The 16,285-nt window shown below is 36.9% G+C and overlaps 3 protein-coding genes across 3 annotated transcripts; 2 read left to right on the plus strand and 1 right to left on the minus strand.

The window, feature by feature from the left end:
* Positions 1–127: 127 nt before the first annotated feature.
* Positions 128–3,143, plus strand: LOC113071855 (forkhead box protein M1-like). Its single transcript, XM_026245157.1, has one exon. The coding sequence runs from the start codon at positions 882–884 to the stop codon at positions 1,632–1,634; it is 753 nt and encodes a 250-aa protein (XP_026100942.1). The 5' UTR covers positions 128–881; the 3' UTR covers positions 1,635–3,143.
* A 148-nt stretch (positions 3,144–3,291) lies between these two features.
* On the minus strand, positions 3,292–9,298 carry LOC113071854 (cystine/glutamate transporter). Its single transcript, XM_026245156.1, has 13 exons — positions 8,784–9,298; positions 7,567–7,819; positions 6,662–6,788; positions 6,460–6,575; positions 6,248–6,373; positions 5,850–5,949; positions 5,717–5,761; positions 5,478–5,601; positions 5,288–5,391; positions 4,471–4,567; positions 4,249–4,398; positions 3,988–4,165; positions 3,292–3,648 (listed from the first exon to the last, which is right to left on the minus strand). The coding sequence occupies exons 2-13, from the start codon at positions 7,796–7,798 to the stop codon at positions 3,584–3,586; spliced, it is 1,464 nt and encodes a 487-aa protein (XP_026100941.1). The 5' UTR covers positions 7,799–7,819; positions 8,784–9,298; the 3' UTR covers positions 3,292–3,583.
* A 783-nt stretch (positions 9,299–10,081) lies between these two features.
* Positions 10,082–16,117, plus strand: LOC113071856 (phosphoacetylglucosamine mutase-like). Its single transcript, XM_026245158.1, has 13 exons — positions 10,082–10,154; positions 11,029–11,244; positions 11,332–11,516; positions 12,499–12,566; positions 12,761–12,894; positions 12,975–13,170; positions 14,141–14,298; positions 14,380–14,463; positions 14,545–14,643; positions 15,028–15,147; positions 15,226–15,348; positions 15,422–15,595; positions 15,682–16,117. Exons 2-13 carry the CDS (start codon positions 11,038–11,040, stop codon positions 15,769–15,771), a joined length of 1,638 nt encoding a protein of 545 aa, XP_026100943.1. The 5' UTR covers positions 10,082–10,154; positions 11,029–11,037; the 3' UTR covers positions 15,772–16,117.
* The last annotated feature ends 168 nt before the right edge of the window (positions 16,118–16,285 follow it).

Consider the following 16,285-nt stretch of genomic DNA (forward strand, 5'->3'; position numbering starts at 1 on the left):
TTTCATCAAAAGAAAAGTTATATTCTTAGAAAATAAAACCTAATTTTATTCTTTGTGGTGATTCTCATTACTGTAATGTTTTCTTTTTTATGGCATAATTTCAAACACAGTCAACATGCAAGCATTATTTGTAAATACTTTGCTATGCAAGATATATTTATTTATATTTATTTGATTAGTCATTTATAAATAATTTTTCCAATAATTATTTGTTGCATGTGATTTACTCATTAATTTCACATAGGGAGAAAAAAACTGAATTCCAGCCCTGATGGGAAATATAGCTAAAACCAGAATGTATTTGGTCATTTTTTATCTTTACCTGATTCAAGGTAGTCTAGATCCCTGAGCAGGTGGACTTGTAGATGGTTTTGGTAAACCACTGTAGAGCAGTAAACAGGGGTTTGCATTGCCCTTAATGTAGATCATACTTGCCTGATGAAATTTTACAAATTCTAGCAAAAATGAAAGCATCAGAGCAAACACTATCATTTAATTTGTATTAATTACACTAATATTAGTTGTATTAGATCATGAAAACACTGAATTTCAGCCCCGCAGGAAAAATTAAGTTAAATTCCACATTCTAATGCTTTTTTTGGTCATTATAGTCTGATCCAAGTTATTGTACATTGTTGGTTAGCTGGACTTTCACCTGGTTTTGGGCTGGTAGACCACATTTGGTGTATCCAACAAGCCAGTTTTGTTATTCCAAATCCACCACATGCTAGCATGATCTTTTTTTCCTAGCATGGAAGTCATAACTTGAGAAATGAGTGTAGAAATAGAGTGAATAGAGCATGTACTGGTTGTTTAATGCTTGTGTGTGTGTGTGTGTGTGTGTTTTGTGAAATGTCTCTCAGATTGACGTGAGCTCGGTCATGCTGTGTGCATCCACCTCTCAGGATATAAAGGAGGAGCCTGTGAGTGTGTCTATGACTCCTGAGGTGTCTGCGGCTCCGCCCCCCAAAACCAGACACAGAGAAAACCGCAGCTCCCGCCGCAAACAGCGTCTAGTCCTGCCAGCCACCGAGGAACCCGTCCTGCTCTACCCCGACAGCACTCTCTTTGACTCGGGCGTGGTCTCTGACGTCTCCACCTTCCAAGACACTCACGATCCGGAGCCCCAATCCACCTGTAAACCTGACCCCGACAGCCCAAACAGAGAATATGCTTTTAAAACGCCCATCAAGAGCAGCCACCCTTCCTCATCCACTCCCAGTAAGCTTCCCACAGTTCTGGAGCCCTGGAGGATCACTCCTGTCGGAAAGGGAGGCGTGCTGGACTTCAGCCCCATCCGTACGCCCAGCGGGCCACAGCTTACCCCGCAACGGAACGAACACACACCTTTCAGCTTCAACAGCACGCCTTTCAAAGAGCTGGCGCTCTTCAGCTCCCCTCGAGAGCTGCTCACCTGCTCCAGACCTTCTCCGAGACGCTCCACTCCGACCTGCTCCAGAGAGCTGTTGCAAATGGGTGCCGCCAACCGCTCTCTCACTGAAGGCCTCGTCCTGGATACCATGAACGACAGCCTGAGTAAAATCCTAGTGGATATCAGCTTCCCCAACCTGGAGGATGATGATCTCTGCATGGCAAACATCAGCTGGTCCCAATTTATCCCGGAGCTCAAGTGACTCCTGTAGCATATCTCAACTTCTTTTATCCGAGCTGCTCACACTTCCCTCACTGCCTTTGATTCTTATTTACTTGCTATTGATCTCTTAAGTATTTTCTTAACTTCTATTGCTATTTCACTGCCTTTTACTGTACGTGTCTGTGTTTCGGATGTGTAGGCCTTTGTTTGTGCGCAAAACTGTTAGTGACGAATGTACTTAGATGAGATTAATTTGCACAAGTTGTAATATATAAATATGAGTGTGTGAGAGAGAGTGTATATTATAAGTGGACATACAGATTTGCCAGATGAATTAATTTACACTACTCAATTCTACAGTGTTTCTTTATTTTGGAATGATTTTGAAAACCTTGGATTAGCCAGATAGACTGACGGTAAAAATAGCACACAACAACAGATTTTTAAGACAATTTGGGGTGTGAAAAAAAAGCCTCACATTCAAATTAAAGGGATAGTTCACACAGTTATAAAACAATCTGCCCCCCACTTGTTCTAAGCCTTTCTTCTGTTGAACACAAAAGAGGATTTTTAATTTTATTTTTTGGAAAACATTGGTCACTAAACATCTGACTGTAGCCATTGACTTGTAACTTTCTTCAGAATATTTTCTTTTGTTCAACAGAAGGAAGAAACTCCTACTCATGGGTGAGTAAATGATGATAGTATTTTCATTTTTGGGTGGACTGTCCCTTTATTGGTTGTTTGTTAATTGCATATGGTCATGTAAGTGGTGCACTGTACTAGAATTTACTAGTCATTCATCTGAAGTGTATCAAGCTTTTTATAACATCCCATAATGTGTGTTTTAATGGTTACAAACGTATCAGAATAGTGACTCATCTCTGCTGCTGCTGCTTTTCTGCATTCATGTGTTTTTGCTATTAAGAATGATTTAAGTAAGACTTTGCATTCTGGATGTTGGGTATGACCAAGATGAGCATTCAGAGAGTTTTGTGGTGTTACAAATCTTTTAATGTTCATTTGCATATGTAAAGTGATTTGTGAGCATGCATCGAGTTCATATGTGCTTAAATGCATATATGCTTACGTTCTTCCAATGTAAAACAAAACCAAGAAAAAATGTCATAAAAATATACAAGAACTACATGGTTGACATTTATGGTGTTAAGATGTTACATCAGCATTAGAAATGAAGTACTATATAATAATAATAGTATATTAATGCACACACATTAAAAAAGCTGGTGGTTTCCATAAGACTTCAAAGCCATGTAATATTCAACTTTGACATTCCCCAAAAGCGTACATTTTGGTGATGCATAAAAACTTGCCATTAAGACCCTGTGCCATTCAGAGAATCATATGAGGATGTGTTTTGTGCGATTTCTGAAGACTATTGAAATATGGATGTTCTCTACTAGGCATTTTACTGAGGTAACAGGCTTCGACCAGATACACCCATTGTCATTTCCAACAAAGCATACAATTTGCTTTCTCTTCCTATTGTACTTAATTTTTGACAATAAAGGGATACTTTATACAGTCACATTTGTGATTTATTACTAAAAAGCTGTAATTCCTCAAAGCACTTGCATTAAACTAGTTTTGGTTATTTTGACTTTCAATAAAGAGACTGAAAGCTCTCAGATTTCATTAAAAGTATAATCACTTATGCTTAGAAGATTGACCAAATAATAATGGAACTGGAATGATATGATGGTGAGTAAATTATTACATTTTGGGGTGAACAATCAACAGCATGACTTCTCTGGGCATATTTATTTGGTTTTTCAATTAAATACAGATTTGATGAAAATATAAGTGATGCTTGCATTATTGGATAGGGTGCAAGGATGTTGCTATGCGGTTGCTAGGGTAGTTAGGGGCAATAGTAATATCAAGCACCACTAAAATGTAACGTTGACGCCCTTTGACACTCAGATCTGTTAGTTGGCATGAATTCAGCTGGTGTTTGGTGAAGTTCCATCAGTAGGTCTGAACTTCCTGCTGAGCCACTTCCAGGAATATCTGCAGGTGTAGGCTTATATAATCTGCACAAGAAGAAGTAGAGGTCAATCATTGCATCCTTTCTTCCTCGACTCAAAGTAGTGCTGGATTTAAATACAGTACGTTCTTAAACAACATACCGATAGTTCAGCTGATAAAATGTCTTTCCAAAAATCAATTTCAGTATAACAAAACTCAAAGTAGTTCTGAAGCTCGTGAGTTGGACCTTTATACAGTGCATGGCATTGTAAAGACTGTAAATCTATCCCTCACATCCCTTTTAATCCATGTTAAATTCAATATGGTGTCTAATCTGGCTAAGATCTATAGCAATTTATGTTTAGTTTATGGACTTAATACAATAAGGTGCTTGCATGACTCACTGAAGGCTTTTTTCCAGCGTTCAGGTATGTATGACTTCTTGACTGTCAGGTAATACACAGGTACTCCTGATAATGTGAGGGCACAGCTGCCGCCTGTATTCCAGGGGTCCGAATACAATGACAGGCCCACGATGAAGAAACACACTATGGTAAAGACCACCGCAATTGCTAGAGGGACCTGAACACATTCAAAACAGTGTTTAATGAGTACAGTGACAAATTCCTTTTGATAAATCAGTTATCAGCCATTTGCCAACGGACCTTGAATGGTCTGGGATGATCTGGAAATCTGTAGCGGTGGATGATCATTCCCAAGGTGGCCAAGGCGATGAAGAGCCAACGAGAGAAGGATGCAAAGTTGATCAGTTGAAAGATCTCTCCTCTTGCCATCATGATGATCACCAGAGGATACTGCAAACATCAGGAGAAAAGTAAGCGGACATGAAGAAAATGGGAGAAAAGGATGACTGGATGGGATTGTACCAGAAATAGCACAGCTGGCAGTGGAGTTTGTCTGCGGATATGGATCATGGAGAAGATAGCCGGGAAGTGACCCTCTCTTGCTCCTACGAACAACATCCTGCAGAAACCGAGTTAGGATATTAAAGGAAATATTTATATTTGCTGAAAACCTACCCTCAGGCCATCCAACATGAAGATGAGTTTGTTTCTTCATCTGAACAGATTTGGAGAAATGTGGCATTCCATCACTTGCTCACCAATGGATCCTCTGCAGTGAATGGGTGCCGTCAGAATTAGTGTCCAAACAACTGATAAAAACATCACAATAATCCACAAGTAATCCAAACCACTCGAGTACAACTATGAATGTCTTGTGAAGTGAAAAGCTGCATGTAAGAAATAAAATAAGACATTTTAAAGTTAAACTGTCCTGTCACTTCTGGCCAAAAACTAGTCCATAATAACTCCTCCTCCTGTGAAAAAGTTAAAAACTGTAGTCCTCTCACATTAAAATCCACCAACATATTTGTTTTTACTGGTTTTGCTTATAACTGGTGCTTGGTCCGTGCATATTTTTCTCCCGATTCAGACAAGATTTTTTTTTTTTACATGCGAAAGTAATAGAATGGATAGATGACTCATATTTAGCAAGAAAACTGTTTAAGTCGTGTGGATTACTTGTGCACTATTGTGAAGTTTTTATCAGTTGTTTGGACTCTCATTCTAACGGCACCCATTCACTTGGGTGAACTTCTTTTAAATTTTAACCTGTCAAAGTTAAAGACTACTAAAAAGATAAAACATAAATTTAGATTCAAAACTTCTTTTGAAACCTTACCTGGGTGAACCAAAAAATCCTCCATTAAGAGCTCCAAGGCAAGAAAGAGCAACTAATACTGGTATTGCTGGAGCTATACCCTGCAGAGCCCGACTTGCAAATGTCTGCAATGCATTAAAGAGAACAGTCATGACCTTTACTCTCCAAACTAAAGCCTGTAATAACATCTCCAAAGTCCAGAACTACTAACCACTGCCACGGCATCTGACATCAGTAACTCATTTGCAGTCATCATGGTGTAGTAAGCCACATTGACCAGCACGTAACACACGGTAACAGTCACCATGGAGAAAATGATAGCCAATGGGATGGTTCTAACAAGAATATACAAGAAATTAACCTAAGTGCCTTTATATAATAATTTAATAAAATAATAATTAAAACATATAGTCAAGTAAATAATTTGGCAAAGAAGGAAGTTCAATATACCTGTTTGGGTTAATTACCTCTTCCGTTATGAAATTTAAATAAAACCTGTAAGCAGAAACAAACACTTTTACATTGTTTTTGAAATCCCTTATACTTTGGATTTCTATATTTGATACTGCTTATAAATACCCACCATCCGCCATATGCGTAAAGACCTGAGTAAAAGGCCAAAGGAAGTTTGGTCAGAGTTAAAGAATCTGAGTCAAAGGCATTCTGGAAATTTTCGGTTTTCCCTGAAACAGGAAAAAAATGAAATATCAAGCACATTTCCTGCCTTTCTTGTTGAAATTTGAGTCAATTTTGACCTGGAAAAGATACACATATATATATATATAAACATCTAGCCCCATTCCAATTTCTCACACACACTTTTGGGACTGAGCTTTGTTGATAAATATGAATAAGCATGTCTATTGTTGAACCATTACCACGACTCCCTGACCATCAATGTAAAGGTTTAGCGAAGTAAAATTAATATTTAATTTGAAAAAACTATTCCAGCATACAGGTAAGACATCATGTGACTCTTACCATTGACCAGAGCCATGATGCCTGGGATGATGATCAGAATCAGAGCAAACATCTTGATGAAGGTCAGCAAGACCTGCGTACGTGCTGCCATTGACACACTCCAGCAGTTCATTGCCACCACAAACGCTGGGCAGAACAGTATATAGTTTTACAAATGTAGTTTTTTTTTTTTTTTTTTACTAAATATCAATCCATAAAGTAGCAGCACTCACTGACTCCCAGCATGCTGACGATTTTGACCAGAGCTGTTGGAGCAGCACACGGCATGAATAACGGCTCCACTACATACTGACCAAAAGCCAGAGACACGTACGTGGCCACTGCAGGTCTGAAATCACATTATGATTGGACTCACTCACAATTCTGTGAACACTGTGAAATACAAACACTGCATGCACACACACACACACACACCTGATGAATATGAACTCAGTCCACAGTCGCAGGAAGGCAGGCAGGGGTCCCAGGGTCTCCAACAGGTAGGTGTAATGACCGCCTGATTTTCTAAAGCTTGTTCCCAACTCAGCATAGCATAAAGCACCTGATGAGAACATGCTATATTTCAAAAATGGATTCAACTTGCATTAAACATAAACACAAAAATATGGTAAGTAACCAAACAGTGATACTACACAAGTCAATGGATAGGCCATCAATTGTTTGACTAACTACATTTTTCTAAATATCTTCTCTTGTGTCCAGCAGAAGAAAGAAACATACACAGATTTGGAGCAACTTAAGGGTATGTAAATGATGTCAGAATTTTAATTTCTGGATGAGCTATCCCTTTAATGGTGGACAGGAGAACGTTAGGAGATTAACTACGGCATGTTAAAGACTAAACTAAAAGGGTAAACATGAAACCAAGACGTATGAACAAAAACACAACCAAGACATAACCCTGACAGATAGATTTTTCAGGGGTCTTTGATTGTTGAAAATAAAGCATTTATTTTTAAATATCTTATTGTCACTTTTGATCAATTGAAGGCGTCCTTGCTAGATTAAAGTTTTATGATTTTTCTTGTGAATCTTATCTTAAGCAACAAAATATGTTTCCAGCATTGAAGATCAGAATGATTTCTAATGGATCATGTGACATTGAAACTTGCATGATGGTGATAAAAATTCAGCTTTGCATCACAGGAATACATTTCATTCTAAAAGTAAATTAAAACAGAACACTGTTATTTTAAATGTAAACAATAATATTACTGTTTCTGCAGCATTAACTAAATGCAACCTTGGTTGTGCATGAGAGACTTCCTTCAAAAACATTAAACATTATTCCAAACTTTTGACTGAAAGATGTTCCTCACCAAAAGTGGAGAGGATGCCACACAGAGTCCAGACCAGCAGGGACAATCCCACACTGCCCGAATTCATCAACACGCCTTTGGGAGCGATAAAGATGCCGCTCCCCACCACAGTGCCAATGATGAAAGAAATTGATGGCAACAGGCCTATCCTCCTCCTGAGATGAACTGCATCGTCTTTCACTGTTTTGTCAGTACCTTCATCAGTGGCCGACTCTCTTTTAGAAACCCTCATCGCTCAGTGGCCGATTTAGATCTTCACAAAGGAAATACACACATCATTTGTACAAAAACATCATACACTACACTGCATCGTCATGCACTGTAAAAAAAAAAAAAAAAGGTTCTGAACTGGGTTTTTTGAAGAACCATTATGGTTTCACAAAGAACCTTTCAGGGAACAGTTCTTAAAGGAACCAATTTTTCTTAGAATAAATACATTTTTTTGAAATTCAACTACCTTTTCTTGCTATAAAGAACCTTCGAACCTTCTCAGAACCTTTTGACAAATGATCTTCCAGTCACATTACATCCATTCAGATTGCACTCTTAATTATAGAGGTTCTAAAGGTTTTGCAGTGTTTTCCTAGCAAAAGAACCATTTTGGGATCTACAAAGAACCTTTACGTAAACAGTTCTTAAATGAATCATATTTTTGTCAGTGTGAAGGCCATTCCATTATCAAATGAACCGTTTTCACAAAAAATTGCTTTGTGTCCAATGAAATTGTTCCGTGGATGTTAAAGATTCTTCATGGAACCATTGATGCCAGTAAAGAACCTTTTTGTTTAAAGTGTGCTGTTTGGTATTTTTCTCAAAACATTAGCGCAAACATGTAATATATACGTTGTATATGGAACTTTACTTCTGAAAAGTTTTAGTATTATGTTTTTCTAATGCTTTTTAGATTTTACTGCTGTTCAGAACATTGAAATGTAACACTCCCATTATGTTTGCAAAATGACAATTACGTTCACAAAACCAAAAAAGCATTTTAAAAACATTTAAAATAATACATTTTAAAAAAAAACATTTGTTTTCACAACTAACAGGAATGTTAGTAAAACATTCTTAGACTTTTGCGAGCTGGGCTGTGAAATGAATTTTTAATTTTTTTTTTTTAAGTGATTTTAAATTACCTAAACAGTAATTATTTCAAACACAAATGCAAATCTTTATTTAAGAAGAACATGAGATCCATCAATCATTTTTCTACTCACCAGTCAGCAGTAGTAAGTAGTGAGACCAGTAAACGTTTCTCTTTTGCTCTTTATGCTGCTTGTTTTGCACCTCCTTTCATACAGAGTAACCCTGGAAACTCACCATCCAGCTCAGAGCTCAGGCCAGAAACAAAGCCAGCAGTCTTCCCAAGATTCATCAACACCAATCATTAAAGCCTTTTAGACGGGGAAAGCCATGTGCCATTGTGCTGAGTATGTGTGTAGGTACAGCGCTCACAGCGGGATGCAGGAATCTACCATGAGGACCTCCTCTGCTTGTTGTGGCAGCTGCAAATTTCACTTTTCTTCGACATGAACATAAAAACAAATGAAAAATGACTACAGAGAATGCATGAGAACCCAAGAGCAGTTTTGTTAAGTCTAGCACACAGATTACTGAAAGCTCTTTCAGCACATGCTACAGAGTGTTAGTTTGTGTGTGTGAGGGGTCAGTCCTCACTGAGAGGGAGCTTAACAGTAAACTGTTATTGGTCAGGGGCCACCGACTTTCTCTCTCTCCTCGTTCTGTGTCTGGCTGTCTACTTCATTTAGTCAGATATCAGAAATGTGTGTTAAAGTCTCTTTTGACTCATGAAGGGCCTCTATTGTGTTTTTCATTTTCTGTTGTGCACTATGCACCATGAAAAGCATGAAGTTTGTTAACAATTGACAGGCATAAATAGTGCAGGGGCATCTGAGATGCCATTCCCCATTAGTAAAATGGAAAAAATGTTTACAACATCTGCTGTGTTCTCTGAACATGTTTACACAGCTGATAAGGAAGCCAAAAAAAAAAAAAAAAACATCTAGGGCTGAAAAAGTATTATATATTTTTTAAAATAGCCTACTTCACTATAAAGGAGTCAAATATGGACTGAATCCAACTGTTGGGTTACATTTTTACATTTGCAAAAGTTGGGTTAGTCCATAACTGACCCAAAGTTGGGTTGAAACATAGTGCTTTAGTCATCACTGAAAGTTAGAGAAAATGTTCTTGAAGTTAAAAACATTTAATTATTTTCTTATTTATTTAAAATCTGATGTAAATGAGTTTGTTGAAATAAAGAATCATACTTTAGCTAAACTTGTTTAAATTAATAAAGTTAATTAATAAAATTTTTTTTTTTTTCATGAAATATTTATTAAGAAATAACATTTTATATATACAATATTTCAGGGATAACGATGAAAATTCTCAGTTAGAGCACACACTGCAAGACCCAGTGGGTCAAACGAAAACGATTTGATTAAAATATGCGTCAAGTTTACGCGTACGTCAGATTAGGGGGCGTGGCGATCTCCGTTACTGCAGCCACGTAATCAGGGAAGTAGGAAGTGCAGCGCACGCCCTTCAGTTGCAGAAAGAGCAGAGTAAGTATAAACTTCATCAGCTGTCTTCATATTAAAATGTTTTAATGGCAGATAAATAATAAATCATTTGCATATGTTTTTCTTTCGTTCGCAAGTCCGGATAATGTGTGCGGTTGTGTGATTAGCAGATTCATTCATTTCAGATTGATTGAAGTTATTATTATTATTTTTTTTGTGGAACTCTTTAAATGTTATGGTTATATGGTCACGTCTTTTAATATATGTAGTTACTGTCTGTTAGTTTGCATGTTTCAGATTTTTCAGATGTTCGTTTATAGTTGTTTTATAAATTAAGCTTGGATAAAATAATTGGGACAGGCAAATTATTCATTGCAGTTTATTTAGGAATTGAATGATCACTGGTTTGATTTTTCATCTGGTTTCCTTGTGCACCACAAACTGTATTGAGTTTTTAATAGTGCTGTCAAATGATTAATTGCGATTAATCGTATTCAATTTTTTTTTTTTTTACATAATATATGTGTGGGTACTCTGTATATTTATTATCTTTATAAAAATAAACACACATGCTTGTATATATTTCAGAAAATTTTTATTTTTATATGTGAAATAAATTAAATTCTATAAATTGTATTAATATAAATGTATGTGTGTGTGTGTGTGTGTGTTTATAGGCTTATATACACAGTACACATATATTAGTCAAACAAAAACTTTTATTTTGGATATGATTAATCGTTTGACAGCACTAGTTTTTAAAACTTATAATTTTTATAGTTCAGATTTAGCAATGTTTATACATGAAACAATGCAGTGTTTTAGTGGTAATCATTGTGGGTGATCCTGTTATGAAAGTTGTGAAGAATATGATTAAATAAATCGAGCTAGATGATTGGAGTTGTTTATGTGTTAGTTTTCAGAGATGGCTCAGTTTGAGAAAGTATCTCAAAAGTCCAAGGTGCATCCGAAGCCGGAGGGCCTGACTTTGCAGTATGGCACAGCTGGATTCCGCACTCATGCCACACATCTGGATCACATCATGTTCCGCATGGGGCTGCTGGCAACTTTGAGGTCCAAAAAAACGAAATCCACCATTGGAGTCATGGTGACCGCCTCGCATAACCCAGAGGTAAGAGCCATCTGTGTCATAACAATAGAGTAGTGGTGCTTTTTTCACTTTCCAAGAATGTTCCTGGAATGTTTTCATCATTTTCAGGAGGACAATGGGGTGAAGCTAATTGACCCCATGGGGGAGATGGTGACAGTGGTGTGGGAGGGATACGCCACACAGCTCGCTAACGCTGAGCAGGACTCTCTTCTCAAAGAGCTGAAGGACATTATTAAGAAAGAGGACATCGACATGAGTGAGCCTGCAAGCGTCTACATCGGGAAAGACACCAGGTAGCCTGGATTCTGTTTACACAGTGGAAAGGTTAACAAATGTTAAAACTGAAAGCTTAAGTACATAGAGAGAGAAGCTACCAAACCTGTAGACTTCATAGTGGCCAAGCCAGTAGATCAAGTCAGAAAACGGCCAACAGAGGTTGCACAGTCTGAAAACGTGATTGACTAGCCAGGGTAGCCAAAAATAATCATACTTCCTGTTATAAAATAAAATAAAAATAAATTTAGGCATTTAGCAGATGCTTCTATTCAAAGTGACTTACAGTGCATTCAGGCTAAAATTTTTTTTACCTAACTGTTATCATAATCAGGATTCATTTCATACACCATTTCCCATAGTATGTTTACATAGTTATACATATTAAGTGAAAAAGGTGCAAGCTGAAGCCTTAGTTTATTATGCATACGCTTTTCATTATAATTCTAATAAGTGTGATTTTCATTACTAGATGTATACAAAATTATACAGAAAGAAAACTTTTATAAGCTATGTAACTAAAAATTGTTTCATACATGAATACAATTGTTTCAAATATTATATATGCTGTACAAATGATCTGTTTTGGGGTTTTATATCTGTTTATTGTCTTAATAATAAAAAAATAAAATAAAAAAATTGCAAAATGAACTACATTTTTTTTTTCAATATATTGTCAGTTATTTTTTTTTATGCATTTATACCAGCTCACTCTCATTTTAAACAGCTGTGAATGCATGTGCATGTGCTTTATACATTATCTGTGCAGTTTTGAGATCATTTGATAGATTTGTTCCCAACTCCGCATGGCATAAAGCACCTGATGAGAATATGCTATATTTAATAGATTTGATGAATAATACATTAGTTGATTCATGATTAATGGCTAGATCTACATATGCTATTGCGTTCATCTATAATATGTCAAATGGTTGAATGTGTACTGCATAAAATACATTACTGAAGTGTAGTGTTTTATTTCTCTTTGTATATTTTCTTCAGACCAAGCAGTGCGATTCTCTCTCAGGCTGTATTGGATGGAGTTTCCAGTTTGGGAGGCAAAACTCATGGTGTGTATTATGCAATTATAAAACCTTAATTTATCGACTTGTTTATATAGCTCATTTAGAGATGTTTTGCATTTGCATTATATTTCCGAGTATAAGTACAGTTGGTTTGCCCACAGATATGACAGTACAAAGGTTGATGAATTGCTCTGTTTATTATATTGTGACATATTGATGGGTGTGTGTTTCTCTTTAAGACTATGGTCTGGTCACCACTCCCCAGCTGCATTATATGGTGTGCTGTTGCAACACCAATGGCTGCTACGGCAGTCCCACTATTGAGGGCTACTACCAAAAACTCTCACAGGCTTTCCTTCAGCTCACTCAGAATGTAAGAGCGACAAAAAAAAAAACATTAATGATGCTTATTATTTTTCTAGCATTGATTGCTTCCCTGCTTGTATTCCAAAGGCCTTAAACCGCACCGACGATCAGAAGAGGCTATTGGTGGATGGAGCTAACGGCATCGGCGCATTGAAGATGAGAGAAATGGAGCCGTTTCTTCGCTCCGAGCTGCAGGTGGTGCTTTCGAATGACGGCAGTAGTGGGAAACTCAACCACATGTGTGGAGCAGATTACGTCAAAGTGCAGCAGAAAGCGCCTCAAGGTCTGTCTGAACTCCTCGAGGGACGTCTCATGAGAAAACTGCACCTCTGATCCCAGCAGGGGAAAAAAAGCCTTTCTTATGAGTAGAAGATGCTGTAATATCTGTGTTTGTATTAACTAAGAGTTTATTTCATGATACAATGAGATAAGCTTTGAAAAACACTACACTACTGGTCAAAAGTGTGGAATAATTATGCTTTTGAATGTTTTTGATAGACGGCTCACCAAGGCTTCATTCATTAACAGTAAACATGGTGACATTCTGAAATATTATTACAGTTTAAAAATGTCTTCATAAATAATTTAATAAAAAATCATACATTGCTATTTCTTAAATATAATTTTTCAGCATCATTACTCCAGTCGTCAGTCTCACGTGATCCTTCAGATATACTGATTAGTTATTATAGGTTATTTTTGCTGCTCAATTCTTAATAATAGTTCTTACTATCAGTGTTGAAAACAGTTCTTGCTTCTTAATATTTGTCTTACATATTTTAAGATACTTTAAGTAATAGAAATATAAATTATTGTAAAATTATAAAGATCTTTACTGTCACTTTTAATCAAATAAATGCTTCATTGCTTAATTAATATATTTGTTTATTTATTTTTTTATCTTACCTATACCAGAGTTTCCACAAAACCTTAAGCGGGAAAATATATACGAATGATAAAAATTGTTTCTTGAGCAGCTGATCAGCATATTAGCATGATTTCTGAAGGATCATGTGAGACTGAAGACTGGAGGAATGATGCTGAAAATTTGGCTTTGTATCACGGGAATAAATAACATTTTAAAGTATATTAAAACAGAAAACAGTTCTTATAATATTGAACAATATTTCTGTTTTTCATGTGTTTTGATCCAATAAATGCAGCCTTATCATACTTCTTTAAAAATTATTCCAAACTTGGATATCACTCTTTCATACCGAATTAACTGAAATCTCTCGCTTTCTTGACTCCAGGTATGAATATGGGAGTAGGTGAGCGCTGCTGCTCGTTCGATGGTGATGCCGATCGTATCGTTTACTACTACACCGACTCTAAAGGCTGCTTCCATCTGCTGGACGGAGACAAGATCGCTACTCTCATCAGCACGTACCTCAAAGAGCTGCTCACACAGGTTCTAAACGCATTCTAGAATGAAGTGACCACGTCCAAATATGAACTTGCACATTCATTTAATCTGTGTGTTTACGTTCAGGCAGAGTTGAACTTACAGATTGCTGTTGTTCAGACAGCATATGCTAATGGGAGCTCAACTCGCTATTTGGAGGATGTCATGAAGGTGATTTAATAAAAATCTATAGGGTGTTCCAATTTATGGTTGCTTGCTGTTTATGAGATGTAACCCTTGACTTCTCCTCAGGTCACAGTATGCTGTACGAAAACAGGAGTTAAGCACCTACATCACGCAGCGCAGGAATTTGATATTGGAGTGTATTTTGAGGCAAATGGACATGGAACTGTGAGTTCACTGCTAAATAATGCCATTTTACAAAGGCAGATCCCTGGGTCATTGACTAAAAGTCGGTTGAAGGGTATTGATTTGAAAATTAAAAAAAGGCAGCAACACTTGATTTAGAATTTTACATTTACATTTAAATCTAACTTTTTTGCATTTCAAATGTTACATTTATTTTTTGAATTTTTAAGTTTAAATTTCAACATATTTTGATTAATATTAGTATTAGGACTAGGATATGATGTCATGCTCTTAAAATGTTCAACTATACTTTTAAACTTGTATTCATTTGAAACTGCACAATTTAGCATTCCCATCATGTTAAAATGTAACATCTGCGATTTATTTTTGAGCTCTGTTAGTTTTAACCAGTGTTTTTTTAACCAGGTTTTGTTCAGCAAAGCTGCACAGAAACAGATTCAGGAGCTAATGAAAGACCCGAACACAAACGATGAGAGAAAACGAGCGGTGAAACTCCTGGAGAGCACCATCAATCTGATCAACCAGGTATAGACAAACTGGATCACCAGACGCTTTACTAAAACTGTCTTTTTCAAAACTGAACTCCCTTTCTCTTTTCTGCAGACGGTGGGAGACGCGATCTCAGATATGCTAGTGATTGAAGCGGTGTTGGCCATCAGAGGGATGTCTGCACAAGACTGGGACGCTATTTACACAGACCTGCCCAACCGCCAGCTAAAAGTCACGGTGTGTGCTCGTGTGTGTGTGTTTGTGAGGTTTATGAGTGTAAGAGTGTATATTTAACTGTTGCACTCTGCAGGTGTCAGACCGGCGTGTCATAGATACGACAGACGCAGAGAGGAGGGCTGTGAGTCCAGAGGGGCTGCAGGACACCATCGACACGCTTGTCAAGAAATACAAAAGCGCTCGGTCTTTCGTTAGACCGTCTGGAACTGAAGATGTGGTCAGGGTCTATGCCGAGGCTGACACACAGGTACACTGGATCATTACACTCGTTTTCTCTGATATATTGCGTATGATGTGTTTGATTGTAATTGCAATTGTTCTGTTTATGTGCAGGAAAGTGCTGATAGTCTGGCTCATGAGGTCAGCCTGGCTGTGTATCGTCTTGCTGGAGGAATCGGAGACGAGCCAAAACCTCTGCACTAATTAAACATTCACGCATGCAGACAGCTTGAATCCATGCAGTGAAATGTAGAAATACTCTAAATGTACAGTAAACAAGTTTTTGTGGCAAAGACAAATGTTTTGAATGATTTGGGAGATGACAAATGTTGTACTGTATGAATGACAAACAATTTTTATAAATGTTAGTGTATGATTATGAGGGAATGTTAAACCATGATCTATGTGAACATATGTTTACACTCAAGGTTTGCCTTTTTTTATTTTTTACCTACCATTTTGGGAATAGAACAAAATATTTTGTAGTTTGGGGTTGGTAAGATATCTTAATAGTTTTTAATACTGTAAAAAAAACAGTAATATTATGAAATATTACTGTATATATTGAATATATTGTAGCATTTTTTTCCTGTGATGCAAAGCTGAATTTTCAGCATTATTACTCCAGTCTCCTGTGGTCACATGATCCTTCAGAAATCATTCTAATATGCTGATTTGCTGCTTAAGAAACATTTCTGATTATTATCAATGCTGAAGA

This window comes from Carassius auratus, unplaced genomic scaffold (assembly GCF_003368295.1).
Source record: "Carassius auratus strain Wakin unplaced genomic scaffold, ASM336829v1 scaf_tig00008333, whole genome shotgun sequence".
NCBI classification, from domain to species: Eukaryota; Metazoa; Chordata; class Actinopteri; order Cypriniformes; family Cyprinidae; genus Carassius; species Carassius auratus.

Coding starts and splice junctions, on each gene's coding strand:
- LOC113071855 (XM_026245157.1), top strand. CDS start 882: ATGCTGTGTGCATCCACCTCTCAGGATATAAAGGAGGAGCCTGTGAGT.
- LOC113071856 (XM_026245158.1), top strand. CDS start 11,038: ATGGCTCAGTTTGAGAAAGTATCTCAAAAGTCCAAGGTGCATCCGAAG. Junction 14,644..15,027: donor AGGCAAATGGACATGGAACT/GTGAGTTCACTG, acceptor TTTTTTAACCAG/GTTTTGTTCAGCAAAGCTGC. Junction 15,148..15,225: donor CCATCAATCTGATCAACCAG/GTATAGACAAAC, acceptor TCTTTTCTGCAG/ACGGTGGGAGACGCGATCTC.
- LOC113071854 (XM_026245156.1), bottom strand. CDS start 7,798: ATGAGGGTTTCTAAAAGAGAGTCGGCCACTGATGAAGGTACTGACAAA. Junction 4,399..4,470: donor TGCCAGCTGTGCTATTTCTG/GTACAATCCCAT, acceptor TGATGTTTGCAG/TATCCTCTGGTGATCATCAT. Junction 3,649..3,987: donor ACGCTGGAAAAAAGCCTTCA/GTGAGTCATGCA, acceptor CTTCTTGTGCAG/ATTATATAAGCCTACACCTG.